We start from the raw sequence: 22150 nt of genomic DNA, 5'->3' as shown, positions 1-22150 counted from the left end.
CAGTTACTCTTACATATATATGACTATTTTTAGCGAAATTATTATGAAAATTCCGATTGTAAATATCAAATTTTTGGCAAAAGACGATTTTCCGAATTTCGGTCATAAAGTAATCGGTTTTTTTGCCATAACTATAAAAATAGCCTGAATTTGGAATGTTATACCTTGTTGATGCGTTGCACCCTGATGGCCTTCTGCGCCACCATGACTCTTGTCCGCCGCATGAACACGATGATCAAGCAGGGCGCCGCCCTGCCCTTCAACACCTCCTCCTGATTTGGGAGTTATTCGGATCGGGGAGTGGCAACCTTATCGTATAGCTTTCTAGCCTGTAGAGTGCCTCAGATCCCGAGATACGGACGGACAGACCAACATGGTTTATTTTTAGCTGTTTCAAACTTTTAAAAAAATGTGACACTACAAAGCTTTGGAAATCGATATGCTTATTATTACTTACTGACTTATTTGACTTCATCCACCTTCAGCCTTCAGTTCAATACCCATAACAAAGGATGTTATATTGTCCAAAATCTTAATTCTATTGCCAATAGATAGACTTTAAGGATATTCTGTACTCGATGATTCAGATGACAGGCGGCAGCAGTATCAATGGGGCTGGACACCAACAAAACCAAAAAGTAGAATCTGAAGTGCAAGGATTACAGATCACTGCAACCAATACCCATTTTGTCCAAGTTATAAGTTCACAACACGTAGTTAAACACGTTACTCGTAGAGTAAAAGGGTATACTAGATTCGTTGAAAATGATGTAACTTAGTCTCCGACCATATAAAGTGTACAACACGTCGATACGATTCGACCAAAACTTCTTAGCCACACCGAGTTAATTAGCGCGGCGGCTAGAAATTTAAATAAGCTGAATATTAATATTTAATTTAATATGATGAACTTACCACACCGCCAACGGCAAAGGAAAACATGGGGGCGTACCCACCTAACAGAAGGATGTTTCCCAGGATGCGAATCCGCCGGCGTCGTTTTGATCAAATCTAACTTTATTCCATCTAGTTGGCGTGGGGTTTGCCGTACACGTATACAGCTAGCAATTCGGTTATTCGAACCCCATTCGTCACTTGGTACAGTTGTAAGTCACATCAGATTATTTAAAATTCTTACAAATAAAAATAAAAAGAAAAATTACAGTTATCATACAACAAATAAATACCGTATTAAACTCCCCTCTCCTTTTCTTTTCAGAAAAAAGGAAAATGGTTTCGACCAACCCATTTTTTGAATTTGCGGCTACATACCGTAGAGAGCATCCAGACCTAAAACTACAACGCGTTATTGCATCAAGAGCTGGGGATGCATGGAACGCTTTACCGACATCAGAGAAAAATCGCTACCGCAAAATGGTACGCATTCATTTTTTAATTGAACATTCATATTACGGAGATTATTAATTTGTATCATTTCAGGCGAGCGATGAACGAAATCGGCGTCGGAGAGATGCTGATAAAAAACGCCAGGAAAGCCAGGAAGCCAGGTGCCAACGATGCCGTTATACCAAATTAGTATTTTATGCACTGCTTTTGTTTTTATTGGTTTGGATATCATTATCCTATGTCTTTTAACAAAAATTAATCAGTTTTTTGTCAGAACATTCCAAATAAAGGTTCAAATGTAGAATGCCATACCTGGTTGAGCTCGTAACAAAATTTCCAATAAAACGGTATTTAAAACTGGATATTTAAATTTTTTGCCATTTTTTGCAAATTTTGATGATGTTACCCCTTACAAAAAATGCGAAAATTGACCTAAAAATTAATTTTCCTAAATTCTTCAAAAAGTTATAGGGATTGTTAGCACTGGTAAATAGCTGCTCAAAACAGTAATTCTTTCTTCTTTATGAGCATTTTTAGCCAAGTTATGGTGGGAACCCTTCGAAAATAAATACGCATTTTATAAATAATTAAGGTAATTAAGGTTTTAAAGTAAAAGCTTCACAAATTTTTATTTATAATTATAGGGGCGGTAAATGAAGTAGTAATTGTTCAAAGGATAACGCTTTAATTCGATTTCGTACGCAGATTGTAAAGAAAGAGTAGTCGACTGAAATTCTAAAAAATTCACATCTAAGGAACATTTTGACCTGCCATATGTGAACTGTCAAAACAATACTTCTTTATTGAGACGTTACACAGTGACCTAGTAAGAAATCGTAGCTGTCACAGAAATAAAACTTGTCTACATTTTTTGATTCTTGATGGCCAGTTATCCAGCGCGTCTGAAGAAGGTCCTGATCGTGACAGCGCCACTGTGGTTCAAAGCACTCATTAAGATCCTGCGTCTATTCGTGCGAAAGAAGCTGCGCGAGCGAGTGTTCACTGTATCGGTGCCTCAATTGGCGCTGCACGTGCCGCACAAGACGCTGTCCCTTCACTTGGGTGGCACGCTGGAGGTCGATCACGACACATCGTTGCTCAGCTGCCGCCAATCGATGATGAATCGTGAGGACAAGCTGCTGGCCAATATCATGGATGTGAGCGATGGATCCGGATCCAGTTCAGAAACTGGATCAGAATTTGTGTCCAACAATCAAAAAACCAGGATAATCAGCGCCGTCCACCAGTTGGGCGATAATAATACCGCGGACAACAACAGTACCATCACGTACGCCACCACAGCTGCTGGAGCAGCTAACGGCGCCACCACCAATGGGGGCAGAGAGTTTTTGAACCCGCCCAGCAGCTCCTCATCCGACATGAGTATCGATGATAGTCTCGATGGTCAGGAGGGCGATTCCAAGTCCATTCATCAGATTGTCCAGATGATGAAGCAGGGCGGACTCCGTGGTTTGATTGAGGAGTACGCGGTCATTCGGAGTAGGCCGCCCGAGGGCACCTTCTGGCATTCGAGGTAGGTCAAATGAAATCTTTATTCTAGATCTGTGATAATTAACGTTCCTATATTCTCGCAGAATGCATGCCAATCTGACCAAGAATCGCTTCGCAGACGTCCTCTGCTACGATCAAAATCGAGTGGTTCTGACACAGGAAGACGGCGACGAGGCGTCGGATTACATAAATGCGAACTTCGTCGATGGCTACAAAGAAGATAGTGCGTATATAACAACTCAAGGTAAGGGATGACGACATACTTAATCATATGTATAAACTATATACTAATGGAGTTAACTCCGCCAGGTCCATTACCAAACACATGCAAGGACTTTTGGCGCATGATCTGGGAACAACATTGTTTACTTATAGTGATGACGATGCGCGTGGTGGAGCGCGGATGTGTGAAATGCGTCCAGTACTGGGAGCCGACTGAAGAAGGTTCCTTAGAGTTTGGCGACTACCATGTGCGAACAATTAGCGTTGAGTGCAACGAGGGCTACATGGTTACCTCGTTAGAATTGAGAAACATAAAGGTGAAGCTCTCTTTATAGTAGAACGATAGCGAATATTATTAGAATCACTTTGTCATTTCGCCAACAGACAGACGAAGTTCGCAATGTCTCACACTGGCAGTTCACCAGCTGGCCGGACTATGGCATTCCCAGCTCGGCCATGACCATGCTGAACTTCGTGCAGAAGGTGCGTGAGAAGCAGGCGCAGGTCCTCGAAGGACTGGTCGACACCTGGGCGGGTCATCCCCTTGGACCGCCCATTGTGGTGCACTGCAGTGCAGGCATTGGACGCTCAGGTGAGTCGCCAACATTGTAGACAAACCTCGCCAGATTGACTGACTACCAAAAACTCTACACAGGTACATTCATCACCCTGGCCACTTGCATATCGCGCCTGGAGGACGTGGGCACGGTGGACATACGTGGAACCGTTGAAAAGATCCGCTCGCAGCGAGCCCACTGTCTTCAGATGCCCGAACAGTACGTGTTCTGTCACCTGGCCCTCATCGAATACGCATATTCGCGCGGAATGCTAAAGCCGACCGATCTAGTTGGCTTTGATCAGCATGAACCGGACTCGGAGTAGGCTAATACTACCAACACAGTCCTTGGACCGGAAAACGGACGAGGAACCAACTTGTATACAGAATAATTTTATGCTTTACCATTGCAAATTGGAGTTGCAACTTTCTTCGACTAGATGTTGGTCTTGATTTGATAAAATATGATATATATGATACGAGAGAAACGATGGGGAGCACAAATGGATCCAGAGACACGGAGAGGGAGATGAAGTTGTGGGGAGTAGAGTAACCAATTTACGTTAATCTATTATTTTTTAAAATATTAATACATACCAAGCAAAATCTTCTATGTTAAAACATTACATAAATTAAATTTAAAGTAAGTGAAAAACAAATAGCAAAAAATTTAGAAACAAAACCAGCAACATTAGCAAAACAAACAGCAAAGAGTTTTTAACCGAAGAATAATTTCTTGGATTTCTGGTACCAGGCGATCATAATCATTAGCATGTCGGGCATAACTTAAAAAATAATCGCCTGAATATGGAATGTTATACCTCGTTGAGCTCGTAATTAAATTTCCAATCAAACTGTGTTTAAAAATGGAAATTTTATTTTTTTCCAAATTTTGATGATTACCTTACAAAAAATGCAAAAATTCACCAAAAAATTATTTTTCCTAAATTCTTCAAAAAGTGATTGGGATCGTTAGCACTGGTAAATAGCTGCTCAAAAGTGTTATTCTTTCATCTTTATGAGCATTTTCCGCTATCAAATAATTGGCAATTCTATTAGTTTTTCCCCACTTTAAGTCATTCTATATCGACCATTGCAAATATAGAATAGTTCCTTTCCCTAACATTAAAAGAAGGAATACACAGAAAATGAAATATTTATAATCATTTTATTTTATTTTATACACATTTTCGAAAGTTTTACTTAGCTAGCTAGAAAAAAATCATAGTGAGAAAAACACAATTCGCTTAGGATTATGGGGAGTTACAAACAAATCCAGGGGACACAGGGAAGTCGAACAAGAACGGTTCTATATATATAATAGGCATATCGAATCGGTTTTATATATTGAGTATGCTTCAGTGAATGTGCGTGTTTGTGTATGGGTGTTTTTGGGGCTCTTTGACCAACAACAGCAAATAAAAAAAAACATTAAGCTCGGCTACATTTCATCTAATAGAAACTTGACGTGTCTTCTGCATCCACTTAGCTTTCTTCTTCATCATCATCATCATCATTATCTTCACATTCATCTTCTTCGTTTCGTTTTCGTTTAAAATAATTAAAAATAATAGTAAATAAAACACCACAGTCATGATTTTTTTTAATAGAACACAAAATATACACAAAAAGGAGTGAAGAGGGCAATACAAATTAGGGAAATTGGGATCAGAAAAAGTGGTGGGGGAAAATTGGCAAATAGCAAAATATTTACAAAAGCCGTTGGAAATTTTAAAGATATGGATAGACGGGTCAGGGAAAATAGAGATATAGTAATAGGGCAGGAATAATTGTATCAGGCGTTTCTTCTTCTATACATACTCGTATTCATATGAATGTTGTTTCCACACTTTCGCTTCGATTTTGTTTCTTTTATTGATACATATAAATAAAATTCTTTGATTCGTGTTTTGTTTTTCCAATTTTGCTTATGATTTTAAATTTTTTTGTGTTTAGTTGTTTTAACTAATTGCGTTTTTGTTATAAAAAAATTTGCTATGAATTTAAAAAAAAGATGTTGACATTGCCGGAAAATTTCTTTGATCGAACAAAATTCTCTCCGTGTGAATGAGTGGCCGTGTTTGTGTGTGTGTGTATGGGGAGGTGTTGTGAGTGGGTGTGTGGGTCAGTGGAAAGGGGTTATTTCTGCGGCGAGACAGAGGGAGATAGAGACAGACTTTCGGGGTGGTTGGGGGTAGCGAGTTAGAGAGGATGATCTGCTGCATTTGACTCTGTACAGGTTGGTGACTTGACTAATTCGGGCGAGGGCGTGGCCGGTGCTGACCCTTGACCTTAGATCAGCGCCGTTATCAGCTTGGCCTTGAAGTTCACGAACTTCTCGCTGGTGGCCGCAACGCGCTGCAAACGGGAAGGTAACATCGATTTCGTTAGACTTGTAGCACATAAAACCATAGTTACTCCAACTCACCAGAATCAAATCCTGGACGAGATTGGCCAGACCGCGATTGGCCAGCACAACGAGGCGCGTGACTGGGCCGGGAATGCCCTCGGTGTAGCCATCGGCGTTGCGAGTGCTATCGCCATCGGCGTCCGCATCGCCGCCCAAACTGCCGCTGCTACTGCCGCTGCTGGCACTGCCGCCCACCGAGTTGGCCGCCTCATCGCCCTGCTGGGTCTGAACACTGCCCGAAAAGAGCTGTTTGTTTGTTTGTTCGTGGAAGTAAAGTGTACCAATTAGATGCCAAGAGAACGGGTGAAAGTTCAGCGCCAACGGGAGTGGTACTTACCCTCACCACATCCAGCAGGAAGTTGCCGGAGCCGCCGGCTCCCAGAGCATTGCCACTAGGCGAACCTCCTGCACCGCCGCTTGAGCCGCCGGCCAGACCCGCACCGCCGAAGCTGAGGAACCTTTTGAACAGATTACTATTGGTCAGGCCATTCCAATTCAAATCGTATGTTGTTGATCGTATGTTATCGATTAAGACGTTTCGGATGTTATTGATATTAGTATGTTGTTGAATTTCGTTTTTGAGGTCCGGCAATTCCATTTGAATTTGTTGTTGGTGGTTGTTCAGTGTGATGCAAATGTTTTTAAGTAGTTCATTTATATTTATAAGATATTGATTTGTTGTTGAATTTTGATTTATGTTTGATTTGTTTGCAATTTAACAGTTGGGTTTCCAATGAATTAAGTATTGTTCAAATGTTTCACAATTGTAGAGTTGTTGTTGAATTGTTGTTGGGGGGTGAAAAGGGAAGGAAAGTGTATGATTAGTTGAGTGCTTAAACTTTTTTGTACAAGTGTTCTGAATATTATATAATAAATTAGACATATGCAGCCATGCACTTAGGTATCCAAATAGAAGGCATACATTTTGAACAAACGAAGGAGTAGTCCTTCACTTACCTTTTGTTGCGATCGTCCAGATCGGCGGACTCCTCCGCAGAGTCTAGGGTGAGTTCATCGATCGCCGGCGACTTGGACTCGGAGAGCTGAAGATCATTGGTGCTCAGGGCCTTTTCATTCACACCGGAGGATGGCGAGACACTGGGCAGTTCGTTGTTGAAGCTAAGCTGGATGGGCTCGTTGGATTTCAGGGGAATGGGAGCCTGGGCAACCGGCGAGGAGGCGGAGGATGAGGATGGGGACAGGGACTGGGCGGCAACTGCGGCGGCGGCTGCTTCCGCCTCCTTAACCTGGCGGGCCACTCGGATCGTCTCCTCCAATTGCTTGTTGATGGCCGACAAATCGATCTGGGTATCGGTGGCTCCATTCTTTTGGGTTTTTTCGTTTTGGATTTTTGTCATTTGATTTTTGCAATATTTTTGGTAGGGCATTTGTTGCATTGTTTTTTATTGTGCGTGTTTGTTTAGAAATTTGGAATTTGGACGTTGATTATGTGCGTGTGGGGAAAGGAAGGGGGAGGGGAGGATAGTGGTTGGTTCAAGGGGTGGTAGGAAAGCCCAAGGTGAAGGGGTGGAGGGAAAGGCAAAGCGTAGGATTTGGAGACGAGTTATGTGTGTTCAACAGTATGTTTTGTGTGTGTTTCGTTTCGTTTTGTTTTCGTTTTTTCAGTGTGTTCGGATTTGGTGAGTTTACGAAAAGTCAGGTTATTTTATAGTTTGTGAGGTTAGGGTGAATGTGAGGTTAGGTGGAGACAAAGAGGTTAGGTGGTTTTGGTTGATCATTTGCACAGGCGATTTTTGTTGTCGATTGTGGTTTCGAAATCGATCGATTGATTGATTGATGGGCAGTTATCGAATACGTGCACAAATGCGTTCGATGTATTTGTGTATACATTTGCGGTTGTCAGTTATCGTTATCGGTTATCAGTTTTCGGTGGATCGTTGTTCGTAATTTTTTGATTGATTTGATTGTTTTGGTGGTGAGTTATTTGCATTGCACAAATCGAATCGGGTTTTAATGGAACATGAAAATAAAGAGAAAAAGATACAAAAATAAGCAAAAGAGAAAAACAAAAGGAGCGAGACAGCACAGATTGAAAGAGATAGAGAGAGTTAGAGAGGAGCGCTTAGTCTAGAAATCCACTTTATCAGACATCGACTATCGTTCACGCTTCCTTGGGTTTTATTTAGGCGTTAAGGTTCTAAAAAGATAACAATTGAATCTCTTTCTTTGCCAACAAAAAATAAATGAAAATCCTTGTCAACTCTTTTGTTTTTGCTTCTTTATTCTGCGGCGGGCGGATAACGAGGACGGCGAAATGAGTGCGGATATGAGTACACTGAGTATCGAATATATCTGGGGATGATAGCAAAGATAGCTAAGTATGTGAATGCACTCGTAAGTGTGTTGAGTGTTCAGACGAGTGCTGTGGTGAGAAAAACACCCAACCAAACCTAAAAGTTACCTTGGCATCAAAAGTGACCAATGGAGATTAATGGGTATTTTACACGCTTTTTTCGAGTCTGTCTTGGCACCAAAGTGTAAATGGATTTTTTTCGGGGTTTGAAAAATCTCTAGGTATATCAAAACTCACAAAAAATGTGTCTTAGAGCAGGAATGGGAGTATTAATGTGGTATATACAAAGATGCAGGCTTTTAGACACAATTTATAAAGTTTTGAGATCACTAAAAACGTGATTATTCAGGTTTAAGCAAAAAGTCGCAAAGGATACAATTATATCGGTATATTTGGAAATGTATTAAAAAATGACTTACAAAACTAATACAATATAAATGTAGAATATATAAATTTTAATTTGTAAAAAACACCTACTAACCTAAGTGGAATGAGGGTGCGCATGAGAAGGCAGGATAGGTTGGAACAGAAAATATAGCAAATAGTTTGAAAGTAGTTGCAAAGGAAAGTTGAACGAAAAGATGGAAAAGAGCGCTATAGAGGAAAAGTGAGAGGAGAACGGAGAGCGAGCGAGGGAGACATGTAGGTGGAAAACAAAAGACAGAGAGAGAAGACTGGTGAGTATGCATGTGTTCTGGAAACTAGAGTGCTAAAGGTAATTTCAAAACAATCAAGTGTTGGTTAACAATGCCAATTCAATGAGAACTTCACTTTCATTTTATCATTCTCCTTTAATATTTTTTTCAAAATTTGCAGAGGGTGGTTGGGTGGCTGTTGTAGTGCTGCGCGGAGAAATTTTGAGGAAAAGAGAAACCAATTTTAAATGCCAATTCAAAAATACTTCTTCACAGAGTTTTGGAATATCAACCGAAAGTTGCATACAGGCGTGCTAACAAAATTTCTGTACTTATGAAATTGTTTAAAACCGTCTAAAAGTGTGAAGTGAAAAATCAAATACCAAATTCTTCAATGAATTAATAGAATTTACATTTTTAAAATATTTTCCTGCATACTTTCGGACATCTTTAAAAGCAATTTCAAAACGTTTAAGATTTTTGTGGTATGCCACGATGCCTCGTCTTGGTGATATCTTTCTCTGTGTACTTTTTTGCGAGTATCTCACAGTTGTTGTAGCAAACGAAACGCACTTTAGGTGGACTCAGTGGTTGTGGTACTGGTGGAGCTGCTGTCGCTGCTCTTTTCTGCATCGATCTCGTTGTCATCATCGGGTTCGAAGGTGGGGAGTTCGATGGTCACACGGGTGCCACTATCACCACCGGATGTGGTGGAGGTGCTGCTGCTGCTCTTAGAGCTCTCATCGTCATCATCATCGAAGTCCGCATCGAAACTGGTCCTGGCCGCATTTGCAGTATTTCCCTGGATGGCGGTACGCAGGACCGTGGGTCCCAAAGTTCTCAGCAGCTTCGAGATAATGCGGTTCGCCTGCTCGTCGATTTGCTACAACAACCACGAATCGAAGTGGTGCGTATACGAATTTAGATTCGGTGGTGCAGATGCATTGAGTTTTGAGGGCGGATTGGTTGGAGTGGAGGGGAGATTAGTTAGCTTCAGTGGTTCAGTTTTGGTTACATACAATGCGGGTGTTTTCGGGGGAAGGGTTTGGTCGAGGGGTTCTACTTGCGAAGAAGCTTGGGGCCTACGGGGCATATCGAAAGTATACAATGAATTTTTATACATGTGCGGAGTGATTGTAGGGGTGAAATCTACGGAATATACGATGGTGGAGTGCGGGGCATTGCTTCGAGGGCTCAAAGCTGTTCAAAAGTGGTTCTGATTTAAAAAAATATAGAATAATTTCCATATTTATAAATATTAAGTTCGAACAGTATTTTCTACCAGTATTTTTGCAAATCCAATTCCTTAACCACTTTACGAACTACTTTTGAACCCATTTCCGGTTCATTTGTTAAACGATAAGCGAAGGTTTCTAAACGAAATCAAAAAAAATGCTTTTTCTAAATGATGTTGCTGATGCTCTCTTGTTCTTCATCTTCATCCGTATGTGTTGTTGTGCTTGTTGTTGTTGCTTTCAAATCCTTGTTTGCCTTTCGTTTTTGTATTTGTTGTTGTCTTTATCAATGCTCAATCAAAGACGGGCAATAATTTCGTAATGTTGTTGTTGTCAATTGTTGTGGCCCTTGTTGTTGTTGTGGTTGTTGGTGATGTTGTTATATTATCTCTGGTTGTAATAAAATAATTGGTAGAATTTAATAAACGATTGATATCGGCTATGATGGTTAGCAATTGTGGATCATCGATGCTGTTGTTGGTGGGAAACAGTATGTTGGTGGTTGTGGGTTCAATTGGTGGGGGTAAATCAGTGGTGCTATAACTAGTAGTAGTGGTGGTGGTGGTGGTGGTTGTTGCAGGTAAGACTGTTGTTGTTCTTGTTGCTGCTGTTATTGCTGTCGGGGGATCAGCGGTTGTTGCTGGCTCAAAGGAGCGCGGAAACAACTGGAGCAGCTCCTCCACTGGCGTGCTAGTAGTACTAGAGGTACTACTGGTGCTAGTGGTGCTACTAGTGGTGGTTGTTGTTGGATTACTGGGACTGGTGGTTGTTGTTGGGGATGAAGATGCTTGATTGTTGGTTGGACTTTCATCACCTTTCGATTCATCCGCTCCTGCTCCAGATTGTGGTGCAAACGTGGGCAAATCGATCTTCACCCGGCGGCTTTCTTCCACCTCGTTGGTGCTGCTCGATGGTGCACTACCTGCACTCCGTGTGGCCGGACTACTTGATGGCGCCACATCGTCATCCTCGTCAAAGTCCGCATCGAAATCGGCATCGAAATCGGTAGCCGGCGTTGTACCTCCACCGGCTGCACCACCCGCACCACCTCGGTTTCCGGCCAATATGGTATTCAGAAGACCAGGACCGGCCACCCGAATCACCTGGGCTATAATTCGATTTACTATGGAGTCGATTTCCTAGCAAGAGATCAGCCAAAGGTCAACAAAGAATATGCGGTTTGATTGCTATATTTTTTTTTTACTGGTAAATGAGATTCTTTGGTGGTTCTGCTGTTTATTTTTTGGTGGTGGTGGTGCTTTCCACATGAGATGCTGATGCAGTAGCTGATTTGTTGTTGATTTCTAGTCGATTGTTGACTGTTCTTGATGATCTTGGCCAATTGTTCGGATGATAGTATCTATTTTGCAGGTTGTGGGTGTGTATCTTTTTGTTCGGTTTTGTAGATTATGTTATTTATGATGTTCGTGTCTGTGTGTGCGCGTGTGTAGTTGGGTGGGTGGTGGTGGTTCAACCTCTGCTACTGGGTGGTGCTGGCATGCTGAGTACAGGAGGTGGTTTTGGGTGGTTGAGTGCTCGTTATGCTAGGCCTAAGGAAAAACATGCAACATTTGGTAGGTATACACATTTCTAGGAAAGGACGGGGACCAAGCCAATAATTTGTTTTTTTTTTTTTTGTTGGTTAAAGCCTTAGGCTAGATATTTTGTTCATTTTGTAAATTTGCTTTTGCTCATTTTTGTTCCTTCGCAAATTCGCCATCGGGCTGGAATTCGGTTAAGTCATCGGGCAGTTGATCATCATAGTCCTTGGACCCTTCCTTCGTATCATCCCCGTTATTATCTTTGCCATCATCGTCCTCTTTAGCTGGCTGTCGGGGATGGAGGCTCAGATCGAAGGCCGGGTTGAGAATGGTACCCAGAACCACGGGACCAACGCGTTGCAACACATTATTCACTAGACGATTGATCTGCACATTGATCTCCTATGTGATTCAAATTCAATACACTTTCATATAAACAGGGATATATGTTTTAACTTTATTCATTTTTCTAGGGTCCTAAACCCTGGGCTAAAAGTGTCTGAGTGGATTATTATAGATATAGCATTACGTATATGGATTTGGCTGACATTTCGGAGACAGAGGGGTCAAAGGGGGGACGGCTAATGGTTCATGTATATATATATATATATTATATAAATAATATATCCAATCATGTTCTTACCTTGGTGATGTCGGGGAAAAGTTCGCGCAGCAGTCCAATCGTTCGTTTGTTGCGATCGGCTATCAATGATTCTTGGTCTTTGGCGCCCAATGTCAAGACATCGATTTCCTAAAAAAAGACGAAAAATATTTTTATTATTAATACATAATATTAATACATCCCAATTGCTATCTGAGCCATTTGAAACGCAGTTGACTTTCAGGTTGGGAATGACTGGTTTTAGGTGCGAATTACTTTTTCTGCGGTCGAGGTAAACAATACTACCTATATAATTTCGTATATCTGTTGCATAATATCTGGCAGTGAAACGCCGGAGAAGATGAGGCAGCAGCAGCATCAGCGGCAGATGCCAAACGAAAGAAAACAAAAAGCCCCAAAGTGCCCGCAAATTGACAAAACTTTCACTTTAGACAATGAGTCGCTGGTGGTACCCCTTGAACCCCGCTCCCTTACCCACCTTTTGGGGGCCGCCCCATGTCATTTGTGTAATCAAGTTTCAAGTGTAAATTGTAATTTTCTTGGTGTTGCTCAGTGGTTACGAGGGATCTTCTATCACTACACCACCAGCGCATTAAGTGGCCCCTTGTTTAAGTTGAGTTTAGTTCAGTTGAGTGGGTGGGTGCAGGGGCTTAGTTCAGTGGGTGGTGGTGCAGCTGCTCTTTGGCCCGAAAAACAAGAGTAAAGCCAAGAGTCAGGGAGCTCAATCTCAAAAGGCCCAGGCCCAGAAAGCCAAATGACTTGGCAAAAAGTTGTTAACGTTAATGGGCAATTGCCAACTGTGCAGCAGCAACATCAGCAACAACAGCAATACGCTGTCTAAGCTAAGAAAATATTGCACAATAAATTTTCAAATTGCATTAAAATTGCATTTTGTGGGCGGTGGATGAATGGCTGAATGAGCGACCCAGGAGGCGACTACCAACTTTTCGACAATCAACAGCACGAGTCACTAAGCAGCAAAAAAGCAAAGGCGACTTCTTAGTTGCAACAATTGTCAAGGTGCCACCAGGTGCAAAGGATTCCAAGCCGCTCAAAAGCAGCACAATCTAATAATATAGCATCAACACTTTAACAATTGGAAAAGTTTCTTCCGCTACTTGACAACGACTAAAAAAATAGGAAATAAGATTGTGCTGGGCAACCATTTCAATATCGCACAATGTAGTCAAAGTTTTAATACTCTTAGTGGCATGGTCATTGCGAAAATGCATTATTTGAAATGGAAAAATGTAAGCGGTGTATTTAGAAACTCAATTAATAATTACTTTTCGATTTTTACTTTACTTTAAAAGATTACTTTTACTGTTCTCTATGAATATTTTGCATGATACAAATACTACTGTATAAATAATATTGATAGATATATGTATGTACCTTGACAACTCTTGTCCATATGTCATCGACGACAATACTTACAGTTAATAAGACAGTTGTCAATATTCTACCATTGTTTTTATCACTTGCCCATTATTCCAATTGTTAATGGCTTTTGTATGTGTTCAACTCAGTTGGACTTTCGCTGAAAACCGCATCTTGGCCACTTAATGAGATTGGGTATTTGGAATTTAGCAGGGTATTTCCATAAAATAGTCACGATTCGCAGCCAGCCAACTTACGAAATGCTACTTAAAGGTAGAAATGGGATCCCCAGAGCACAAATATATATATATATATATATGATCGTATTTATTTATTCCTCTGCAGAGTGGATGTTGCTGCTGTTACAGTGTTTAATTGACTCAAAAGTCAGTGCGGAAGTTGACTTTTACACGCGGGCGGAAGTCAGCAGCAGTAGCAGCAGCAGCAGCAACAGCGATGATGATTATAATGATGAGGAGCATAAAATAAACTTTTGCTAGTTTGGCCAACAAACTGTTGCCAACTCCCTGTCCCTGTCTCTTTGCCGCTTTCGCTCGCCCTGAAGTATTCATCATATTTTAAGCTGTCTGTCAGTGTCAGTTTAGTGCGACAATTGTTTGGATATTGCCCAGATGGCTTGGAGAAGGGGCCAAGGGGGTGGATCCACCGGAGGAGAATGGTTGGGGCCCAGAAACTACTTAAGGCAAAAGTTACGTTTTTATGGGACATCTTAATGAATTTCAAATGAGTTCAAGCCCAGAAGCTGCCTCGTGGCAAACGTCATTAAAGCGAATGCTGTGAATTTTAAGCAGTCTGCAGTATGTTGTGAATTTCGTTTTCAGTTTTACCAAGGCGGAAGACAGCGCTTATATAGAATCGAATCGAAACGAAACGATAATCGATTGACCAGCTTGCCCAAAAATATCGTCAAATGGAGAAAAAAAAAGAAACCTAATCGAAAAGAAAAAAAATTGTTAAAAACGCTTTAATATCGCCTTGACCTTAACCAACTTAAGGCGACTCTCGACTCAATAAAAATGCCACAAATTATTGCCATAGTCAAGATCTCATAGAAAGAGATGTATAAGCGCCGACTTGGAATAAAAACTAGATTTGATAATTCATAGATTGCGCATAAATTAACAATGCAAACTGGTATATTTTATTTTATATTCGTTGATAAATAGTTACTGATTAAAATGATATTTAGGGAGAAATAATGCTGGTTTGAGTGCATTTTAAACCTGGGTGTCACTGCTTATAGAGCATTTAGCTTGCGGTTATATGGCCAACAACATTCCATAAAATCAAATTGAAATTCCAATTTAATTGCTAATGCGACCTCATCGATAGTGCGTGTCATGACCGCAGTGGATTTATTTTCTATATCTAAACAGATAAATCGTGCCACGCCCATCGCTTATCCAGTGGGCTAGAGGCAAAAGGCATAGCCAAAGCCTTTTAGCCACTTGTCAGCCGGCCAATGAGGCCTTGTTCGGCGGCTAATAAAAATACGCGACACAATTAAATTAAATTGAAAAATGGGCGAAACTGGAATTTGAAAATGAATAAATCAAATGAACCACCACGACAAGACTGGATAATAGCCGGGCTTTAATTATTCTGAAGCACTGGCTAATCGCGCAGATACAACATGCATATTTTTTAGTGGCATAGAGACAACCATTTGGACTCCCTGCCGTATAAATTGTCTTTGCCTACCATCTGACTGACATGACAGACAAGGCAAGCGCGTCTCGTTTGCCACTTAGCAAAAATGCAGCTACCAACAAATTGCCAGCAGCAGCAACAACAGTGGACTGCGATTGACGTTTTACTTGTCGCACAATGCGGCGTATGCGTGATATGTGTACAGGAGCGCAAAGAGAGGAAGTTGTGCAGTGGTTCAGTGGTGCAGCAGCAGCAGCAGGGGGTGGTGGTTACATAAGCGGAAAGTCAGTCACTAGGTAGTAGACGTGCACTTGGCTAGGAATCAAAATTTTTTTTACTCGCTGAGGGTGTAAGCTTAAGGTGGCATTAAGTGCTCTTAAATATGTGTATATATATATACCTATCATAACTTAAATCGTGTTTTTCAAGAGCGTCCAAAAGAGTATATATTCCCAGCTTAATAGAACCAAATACAATGGACTATGAAACAGTGAAGATATATATTCTGCGATTGTTGTTATAACATTTCTGCCACGTGCGGAATGCCAAAGGAAGCCAGCGAGCAAGGCAAACGATACGAATCGAATTGAAGCAGACAGACAGACCGACAGACCGACCGAAAGAGGCAAGCAAATAAAAATACAAGTAAAGTGGCAACAATGAAGATATCATTGCAGTTGACATCGCAAAGAAAATTGTCCACAGCTTCGCTTATTTATATACATTTTTCTCCGATTTTTCCAGCCCTATCTCTTCTTGAGAGCTAGTTCAATCGCCATTGTCATCGTCTCGTTAAATGATTTATGGCGCAAGGTATGTCAACACGCCGAGATGAACATCAGCTCCGACTACGGTTGAACTATATTGTATATAAGTATATATGTATATATACACATCGACTACGACTATGACTACGACTTCGACTTCAATAACGTATTAGCGTTTTTTGGGTTAAATTTTGACCCAGTTTTGGCTCTCAACCACATAGCCAAATTGGGCAACAACAAATGCTTACCGTTTTGTGTAACATTTGCTTTTCGGTTGGAGGTTTTTTTTTTCATTTTTTGGCCCATTCAGCAGATGTTCAAAGATTTTATTGTAAACTGCGTGGGTGCATGCATTTAAAATATATATATATATATTATGTGGTGCATGGTATCACAGCTTAAAGTTTCCTCATACTCTGTTAAGCAATTCAGCAAGCCATTTTAATGGTATCTCGTTAAAAAAGATGAGCACCTTTAAGCATATCATTTGCATATTATTTTACGTTACATTTTAAGAACTATTAATTAAATATATCACTTCTGTTGCGTAAGTACATTGCTGTGCAATATATTTTTTAGCTCCCACTTAAGATAATTACCAATTGCTACTTCTTAACAACCGCTTTTGGTTTCACAAATAAAAACACTATAGGTTAATTTAATTATCATGTTAAGTGGCCATTTGTTTGCTAATGCTTCCTTTCGTTTTCTGTAATATTTAAATACCAGGATCAGCAATACGACTTTAACCAGGAAAAGCGATCTTACAAGTTTTGTTTATGGTTTTCACATGAACATAAATGTAATTGCACGCCAGCTTTGATTGACGAATATTGGGACGTTGATTTTATTCATATATTTTTGATAATTTTGTTGTTGCCACACACACAGCTTTGGGCTATGTGGAGATTTCTACGATTTCGGAGATTTGTGCAAATTTGTTGCACAAAGTGAAAGCCATAATATGACATAAAACAATGCTAAAAACTGGCAAGCTCTCTAGCCGAATAGTTTCGGCTAACAAATTAGCAGGGGGCTGGGTGTACGGGGTGCTAATTGCCGACACATTGATACAATGATCCCCAACGATGATCGAATGGTATGAGTGTGGGTATGGGAATACTACGAACACGAATGGGAATTGTGGGGAACTGTCTCGCCGCTCGCCAATTAAGTAATAAAATAGCAGAGCTGCAGGGGCTTGCTCAACTCAACTGGCAAAGAGTCCGGTTTTTTTTGCCAGGCCAACACCCAGCTGAGGCTCAATACATCAAAAAAAAAAAAACATAGGCAAACGGCAGCTAAGGAAACAGGTACCAAGTGTGCCAACTTCCTTGGAACTGGTACTGGTCTGCTCTCCAAGAGATCGCAGCTCTGATCCAGTCACGCAGGTTGGACGGGCCCAGAGACCCCGAGACCCGAATTGGCCAGGCCAAAAGGCGCATAGCCAAAACCAAAACCGAAACCGAAAAGTAAAAGGAAGTTTTCGCCGACTGGGCGACAAACATGTTTGAACGCTTCCTCCCCCTTCCCAAAAAAAGCAGCCCAATCCAAGTGCAAATTTGTCAAGCAAATATGGTCGAAAGGGCAACTGAGGCGGCAGCACGCGCTACTCTGCGCCAACTGAATGCTAGCGAGAGTCGCTCTAAGAGTTCCAGCACATTTGCCATTAACTTGAGCACTTGACCAATTAGGTTTATGGTCCTCAATTGTTTTATTACAGCATGTCCGTTTAATAGATCTTTTACGAATTCATAAATAAATAGTCAAACGACCTTGTTGCTTTGTTTTGAAACCACCCCTGCCTGAGAAAGAGTCTATGAAAGCTTTGAATAATATTTGTTTTACACACTCGCTTGTTTGATTTTTGGCTACTTTATCACTTTCTTGATACACTCAGCAAAGTAAATATTTATTCTGTATTAGGCTTCTCTATAGAAATTGATAGCTTTATTATGAATTTTAGCACGAGCAGAAAATTAGTTAATGAATGATTCTAATTCAGAGATTTTATTCCCGAAAATATACCAGTTTAATCTCATTTAGAATATGACCCCAAAGGTATTAAGAACTATGGTGGACTCACCTTGCCATTGGCAAGCGGGATTTGGAGGACGTCCAGCTCGGAGTTGCCGTTGGCGGGCTGCGGGAGCGGTACGGCGCTGATGAGGCAGGCGGCGCTGCCGAGGATCAGGAGCGCCAGGATGTGCTGTCTACTTGGCTGCCTCATGCTGTCTCTGTCGCGTGCGTGTGTGTGTGTGTGTGTGAGCGGGACGTGGGAGTGCGTGGGTGTGCTGGAATGAGATAACATGCTAATTAATGATAATGCAGAGACAAAGACGGCGACAAACTATGCATAAAGGTCAGCGGGCGGTGACCTTCTGTTATCACGCGCGTTTCTTACACCTTTGAAATGGGAAATATATATATAAGATAAATAAAACGGAATCAAAGCCGATAAAAAAATCGAACATCTTGTTGATTTCGAGTCTGTGGTTTTGGTTAATCTTTTTTTATCCAACCGTTTGTTTGGCTTGCTGGCTATTCTCTGGCCATCAAGGTCTTCGAAACGATGCGGATGCTAACGATAACTGTCAATAGGCGATGGCCAATGGCCAATGGCCAACTATGGCGGTGGTTTGGTCAAGTTTAAATATTGGACATTTCTTGGGCAAATCGTCGTATGAGTAATGCCAGCAGTATTAGTGTGCTGCAACGGCAAGCAATTTATAAATCACAACAAAAAATTATGTAATTTTTTTTCTCTTTTTTATATTTGGCCAGCAGCAGCAGCAACCAGTATTTGTGTGTCTGTTTTACTTTTTGTGCAATTTCTACGGGTAAAGCTTTTTAAAGCTGGGCTTTTGTTAAAAAAGAAATTGAATAAGGCCCAGTGAAAGAGAGAGAATGATAGCGATAGAGAGGGAGGGCGGCAGACAGGTGCGAAAAGCAAGGCATCAGTCGTAATTACACACAAAAATGTGAGAAACTGCATCAAAAACAAACCAAACTCGAAGCCCTAATTGAAGAAAGGCAGTGGTGGCGTGGAGAGCGGGAGGGGTATGATTTCTTTGGTCAACAGCTACGCAAAATTATGAGTCATCGCGAACTTAATGAGAGAAACTAAGTACATAGTAAGGGAAACCGTAAATTAGAATCGCTGATTGCCTTATTAGACTTTGACAGGAATGTGAGATGACATTGCGAGCTCAAAGGTTAAGGCTTTGCCAATTGGAGATCAGCTGGTGAAAAGTTGAATAACAGATGGAAATACGTCGCCAACAGGTAAATACTAAGCAATTTATAATCAGTAAAAGCTAAACAACTAATAAAATGAATCACCTCGGACTAGGGGGCTTGAGCTCTTCTTCTGAGGAAAACTCTATAAAAAGTTAAACAAATCCCATCTGATTCAAACCCATTATATTAAAATGGGAAATATAACAAGCAGCATAAAACTAATCAAGAACATGCAACATCTGCAAATTTAGTTGCAAAACTATATAACCTAAATCTGGGCAACACTCATTTAAAAATCACAATAAATGAACTCGGGGAAACTCCGAATGCCCAAGAGCTAAGTCATCTTCGGCTGAGGCATGCAAGAAATGAACTTGAAAGCGTATTTTGGGCCGTTTTGTTTTGGCCGCCTTTGCTGCTGTTTTGTTTTTGTTTTGATGTCAATCAGGCAATCACTCCAGCAATTTGGCAATACAAAGAAAGGGGGAACTTCAAAACTGGGGATTGCCACCTCGAGGCGAACATGCAACGCTGATGGTCCAGTCATCGTCATCGCCATCGTCTTCTTCTTCATTGTGTCTTGGTCCGAAGTCTGCTGGCTGTTAAAGTAGGGCGTAAGCGCCAAAAGCCAAAAAAAACCGACGAAGGCGACCACAACAGAAAAGCAAAAGAGAAAGAGCGAAAACCGGCAACAACAGAGCTCCACCAGATGTTATGTCATCTTTGGGCCTGTTGCTTTTACTTTCAAGCTCTCCTTCTCTTTCTCTCGCTCTCTCTCTTTCACAGTCTTTCTCTCCCTCTCTTTCACAGTCTTTCTCTCCCTCTCTTTCACTCGCTTGCCCTGAGCTGATCCATTTGCTTCTAACAATTGTCCGAAAAATGATCAGTGATCAACAACGTGACTTGACATCTACCATTCGGTTTATTTTTTGTGTTTTTGCATACGGAACTTGCGGCTTTTATGATTACGACTCACTGGCAATTGCACAAATATCATAAAACTCATAAAAACGAAAAATCCGCATCTGGCATTGAGTGCATGCTTCGGCATGGACATGTCGTAATTAAAAGGCAAAGCCCCCTAAAACACAACAGCGATAATCAAGGCTTGAGTGGGATTTCGGATATCTGAGGGATTTTGAAATATAATTTAAGCCAAATGACTGGGTGATTTCAAAAAAAGAAAAAAAATAATTAATAAAAAAACTTAAGTAGTGCACTTCCTGTGTCTCACAGTTTGCAATTAAAATTCGCCCTTGCGGAGTTTGGGTTCAGGGAAACGGTGCGTATGCGTGATATTTTTACAGGGACTGTGAAACTTTAGTAGTTCCTAGTAACTATCCAAGTTCCACAAACTATCTAAAGAGGGGAGCTCAGAAGAATCCAAATAAGTTTGTTTATTCTACTGTTTATAAGGACAGGTATAGGGGTAGGGGGTTGAATTAGAAAAATTCCGAATAAATTCTGGAAAACTCCAAGTCATATTATTTGAAGTCCCCATCTTCATCTTTCATCTTAGTTTCTACAGATATTTGAATAATATTCAACCGGCTTGTCAATTTACTCCCTGACGATATCTGTTCCACTTAAGTACCCGCCAGATAAAGCCCCTCGCCAATCGATTTCAGCACTGCACACGAAACCTCTCGAAACGCAACTTGAAAATTGGCAATCAAAAACGTTTTTGTGTTAACCAACTCGCATTAATTGGGCAATCCAAGCAAGGTAAATGAATGCAGCAAATGAGAAATGAGACAAAACCGAAAATAGTTCAGCACACGCGTCAGGTATTTATATGTTTTTGTGATTTTTTCGTTGTTTTTTTTTTCTGTTTGCTTCAGTTATTTCATATTATTGTTCACAAACCAAGTATTCTTTAAAAATTGTTAGGCACAGCAAAAAAAAAAATTGAAAAAAAAATATAGTACAATGTTTTTGTTTAAGTTTTACAATCCGAGTTTCTGTGTTATATCCTTGCGAAAATAGTTGGTTCTTTGCGATTTATTTTTTAGCACATCACATTGTTGTTTGGGGGGGATACATACGCGTTTTGGCCAAAATGTAAACAGCCCAAAAAAAAATATATCTCTTTTTTGTCTAAAAAAGAAACAGCAACAATTGCGTGGATCGGTGGATCAGTGGATCGTGGATCGGTGGTGCGACTGACTGCGACTGCTTCTCTTTGTGGTCTGGGCTGTTGGGCCTGCAATTGATTACTAACGTGATTTTATCACACACAAGCGACTAAAGCTCGAGACAAAGCGCGCCGTGTACGCCGGCAGCGGCGTTGGCAGCGGCGCCTCTGAAAAAACGCCCGCCGTACCGCCTCCATACCGCTTGAGCCGCCTCAAGTCCAAGTCGAGCCGCTCGAGTTCCGCTCGAAACGAAATCGAAAGTGAGCGCCAAAAGTCAAGCTTGAGTCGCTCGAAAACTTGACCAGGCTTTTTGAGTGGTTTCCACTGGCGTTTCATTATTATTTTCACTCGTTTTCATTTTTTTTTACGAGTAACTCCTGCAGTTTGTTATTTTTTTGTGTCTTTTGTATTTTTCCCATTTTTTCGACAAGACGATTACGCGGAAAGTTTCCGCCTCGTGACTGCCAGCTTCAGTTTGTCAGTTTGTCAATCTCCATCAGCTGGCTCAGTTTGTCAGTGGGCCGTGGCCAGGATTAGAGCCAGTTTTATTTTTTCCTTTTTAT

At 41.0% G+C, this 22150-nt stretch overlaps 2 protein-coding genes and 1 long non-coding RNA gene across 8 annotated transcripts; 2 read left to right on the top strand and 1 right to left on the bottom strand.

Annotated features, from left to right (window-relative positions):
• The first annotated feature begins 920 nt into the window (after positions 1-920).
• LOC116802113 lies at positions 921-1658 on the top strand. The gene is made up of 3 exons (XR_004362481.1): positions 921-1106; positions 1220-1377; positions 1441-1658. It is a non-coding gene; the product is annotated as an uncharacterized LOC116802113 (long non-coding RNA).
• A 316-nt stretch (positions 1659-1974) lies between these two features.
• Positions 1975-4324, top strand: LOC6620644 (tyrosine-protein phosphatase non-receptor type 9). Its single transcript, XM_032726133.1, has 5 exons — positions 1975-2881; positions 2943-3103; positions 3169-3398; positions 3466-3673; positions 3737-4324. Exons 1-5 carry the CDS (start codon positions 2229-2231, stop codon positions 3961-3963), a joined length of 1479 nt encoding a protein of 492 aa, XP_032582024.1. The 5' UTR covers positions 1975-2228; the 3' UTR covers positions 3964-4324.
• An 891-nt stretch (positions 4325-5215) lies between these two features.
• Positions 5216-21674, bottom strand: LOC6620642 (cell wall protein DAN4). 6 transcript variants are annotated; one of them, XM_032725211.1, is made up of 7 exons: positions 21498-21637; positions 18299-18506; positions 12416-12523; positions 7005-7372; positions 6385-6520; positions 6066-6293; positions 5216-5995 (listed from the first exon to the last, which is right to left on the bottom strand). In XM_032725211.1, exons 2-7 carry the CDS (start codon positions 18440-18442, stop codon positions 5930-5932), a joined length of 1050 nt encoding a protein of 349 aa, XP_032581102.1. In that variant the 5' UTR covers positions 18443-18506; positions 21498-21637; the 3' UTR covers positions 5216-5929. The 6 variants fall into 6 exon arrangements, with proteins under 6 accessions (XP_032581102.1, XP_032581103.1, XP_032581106.1 ...); XM_032725212.1 differs by having other exon boundaries at positions 6385-6505; XM_032725215.1 differs by lacking the exons at positions 5216-5995; positions 6066-6293; positions 6385-6520; positions 7005-7372 and adding exons at positions 8735-9203; positions 9570-9879.
• Between the last annotated feature and the right edge of the window lie 476 nt (positions 21675-22150).

Source organism: Drosophila sechellia, chromosome X (genome assembly GCF_004382195.2).
Source record: "Drosophila sechellia strain sech25 chromosome X, ASM438219v1, whole genome shotgun sequence".
Classification (NCBI taxonomy): domain Eukaryota; kingdom Metazoa; phylum Arthropoda; class Insecta; order Diptera; family Drosophilidae; genus Drosophila; species Drosophila sechellia.
Note: the sequence above shows the minus strand (reverse complement) of the source record. Positions and strands in the feature narration are given on the sequence as shown.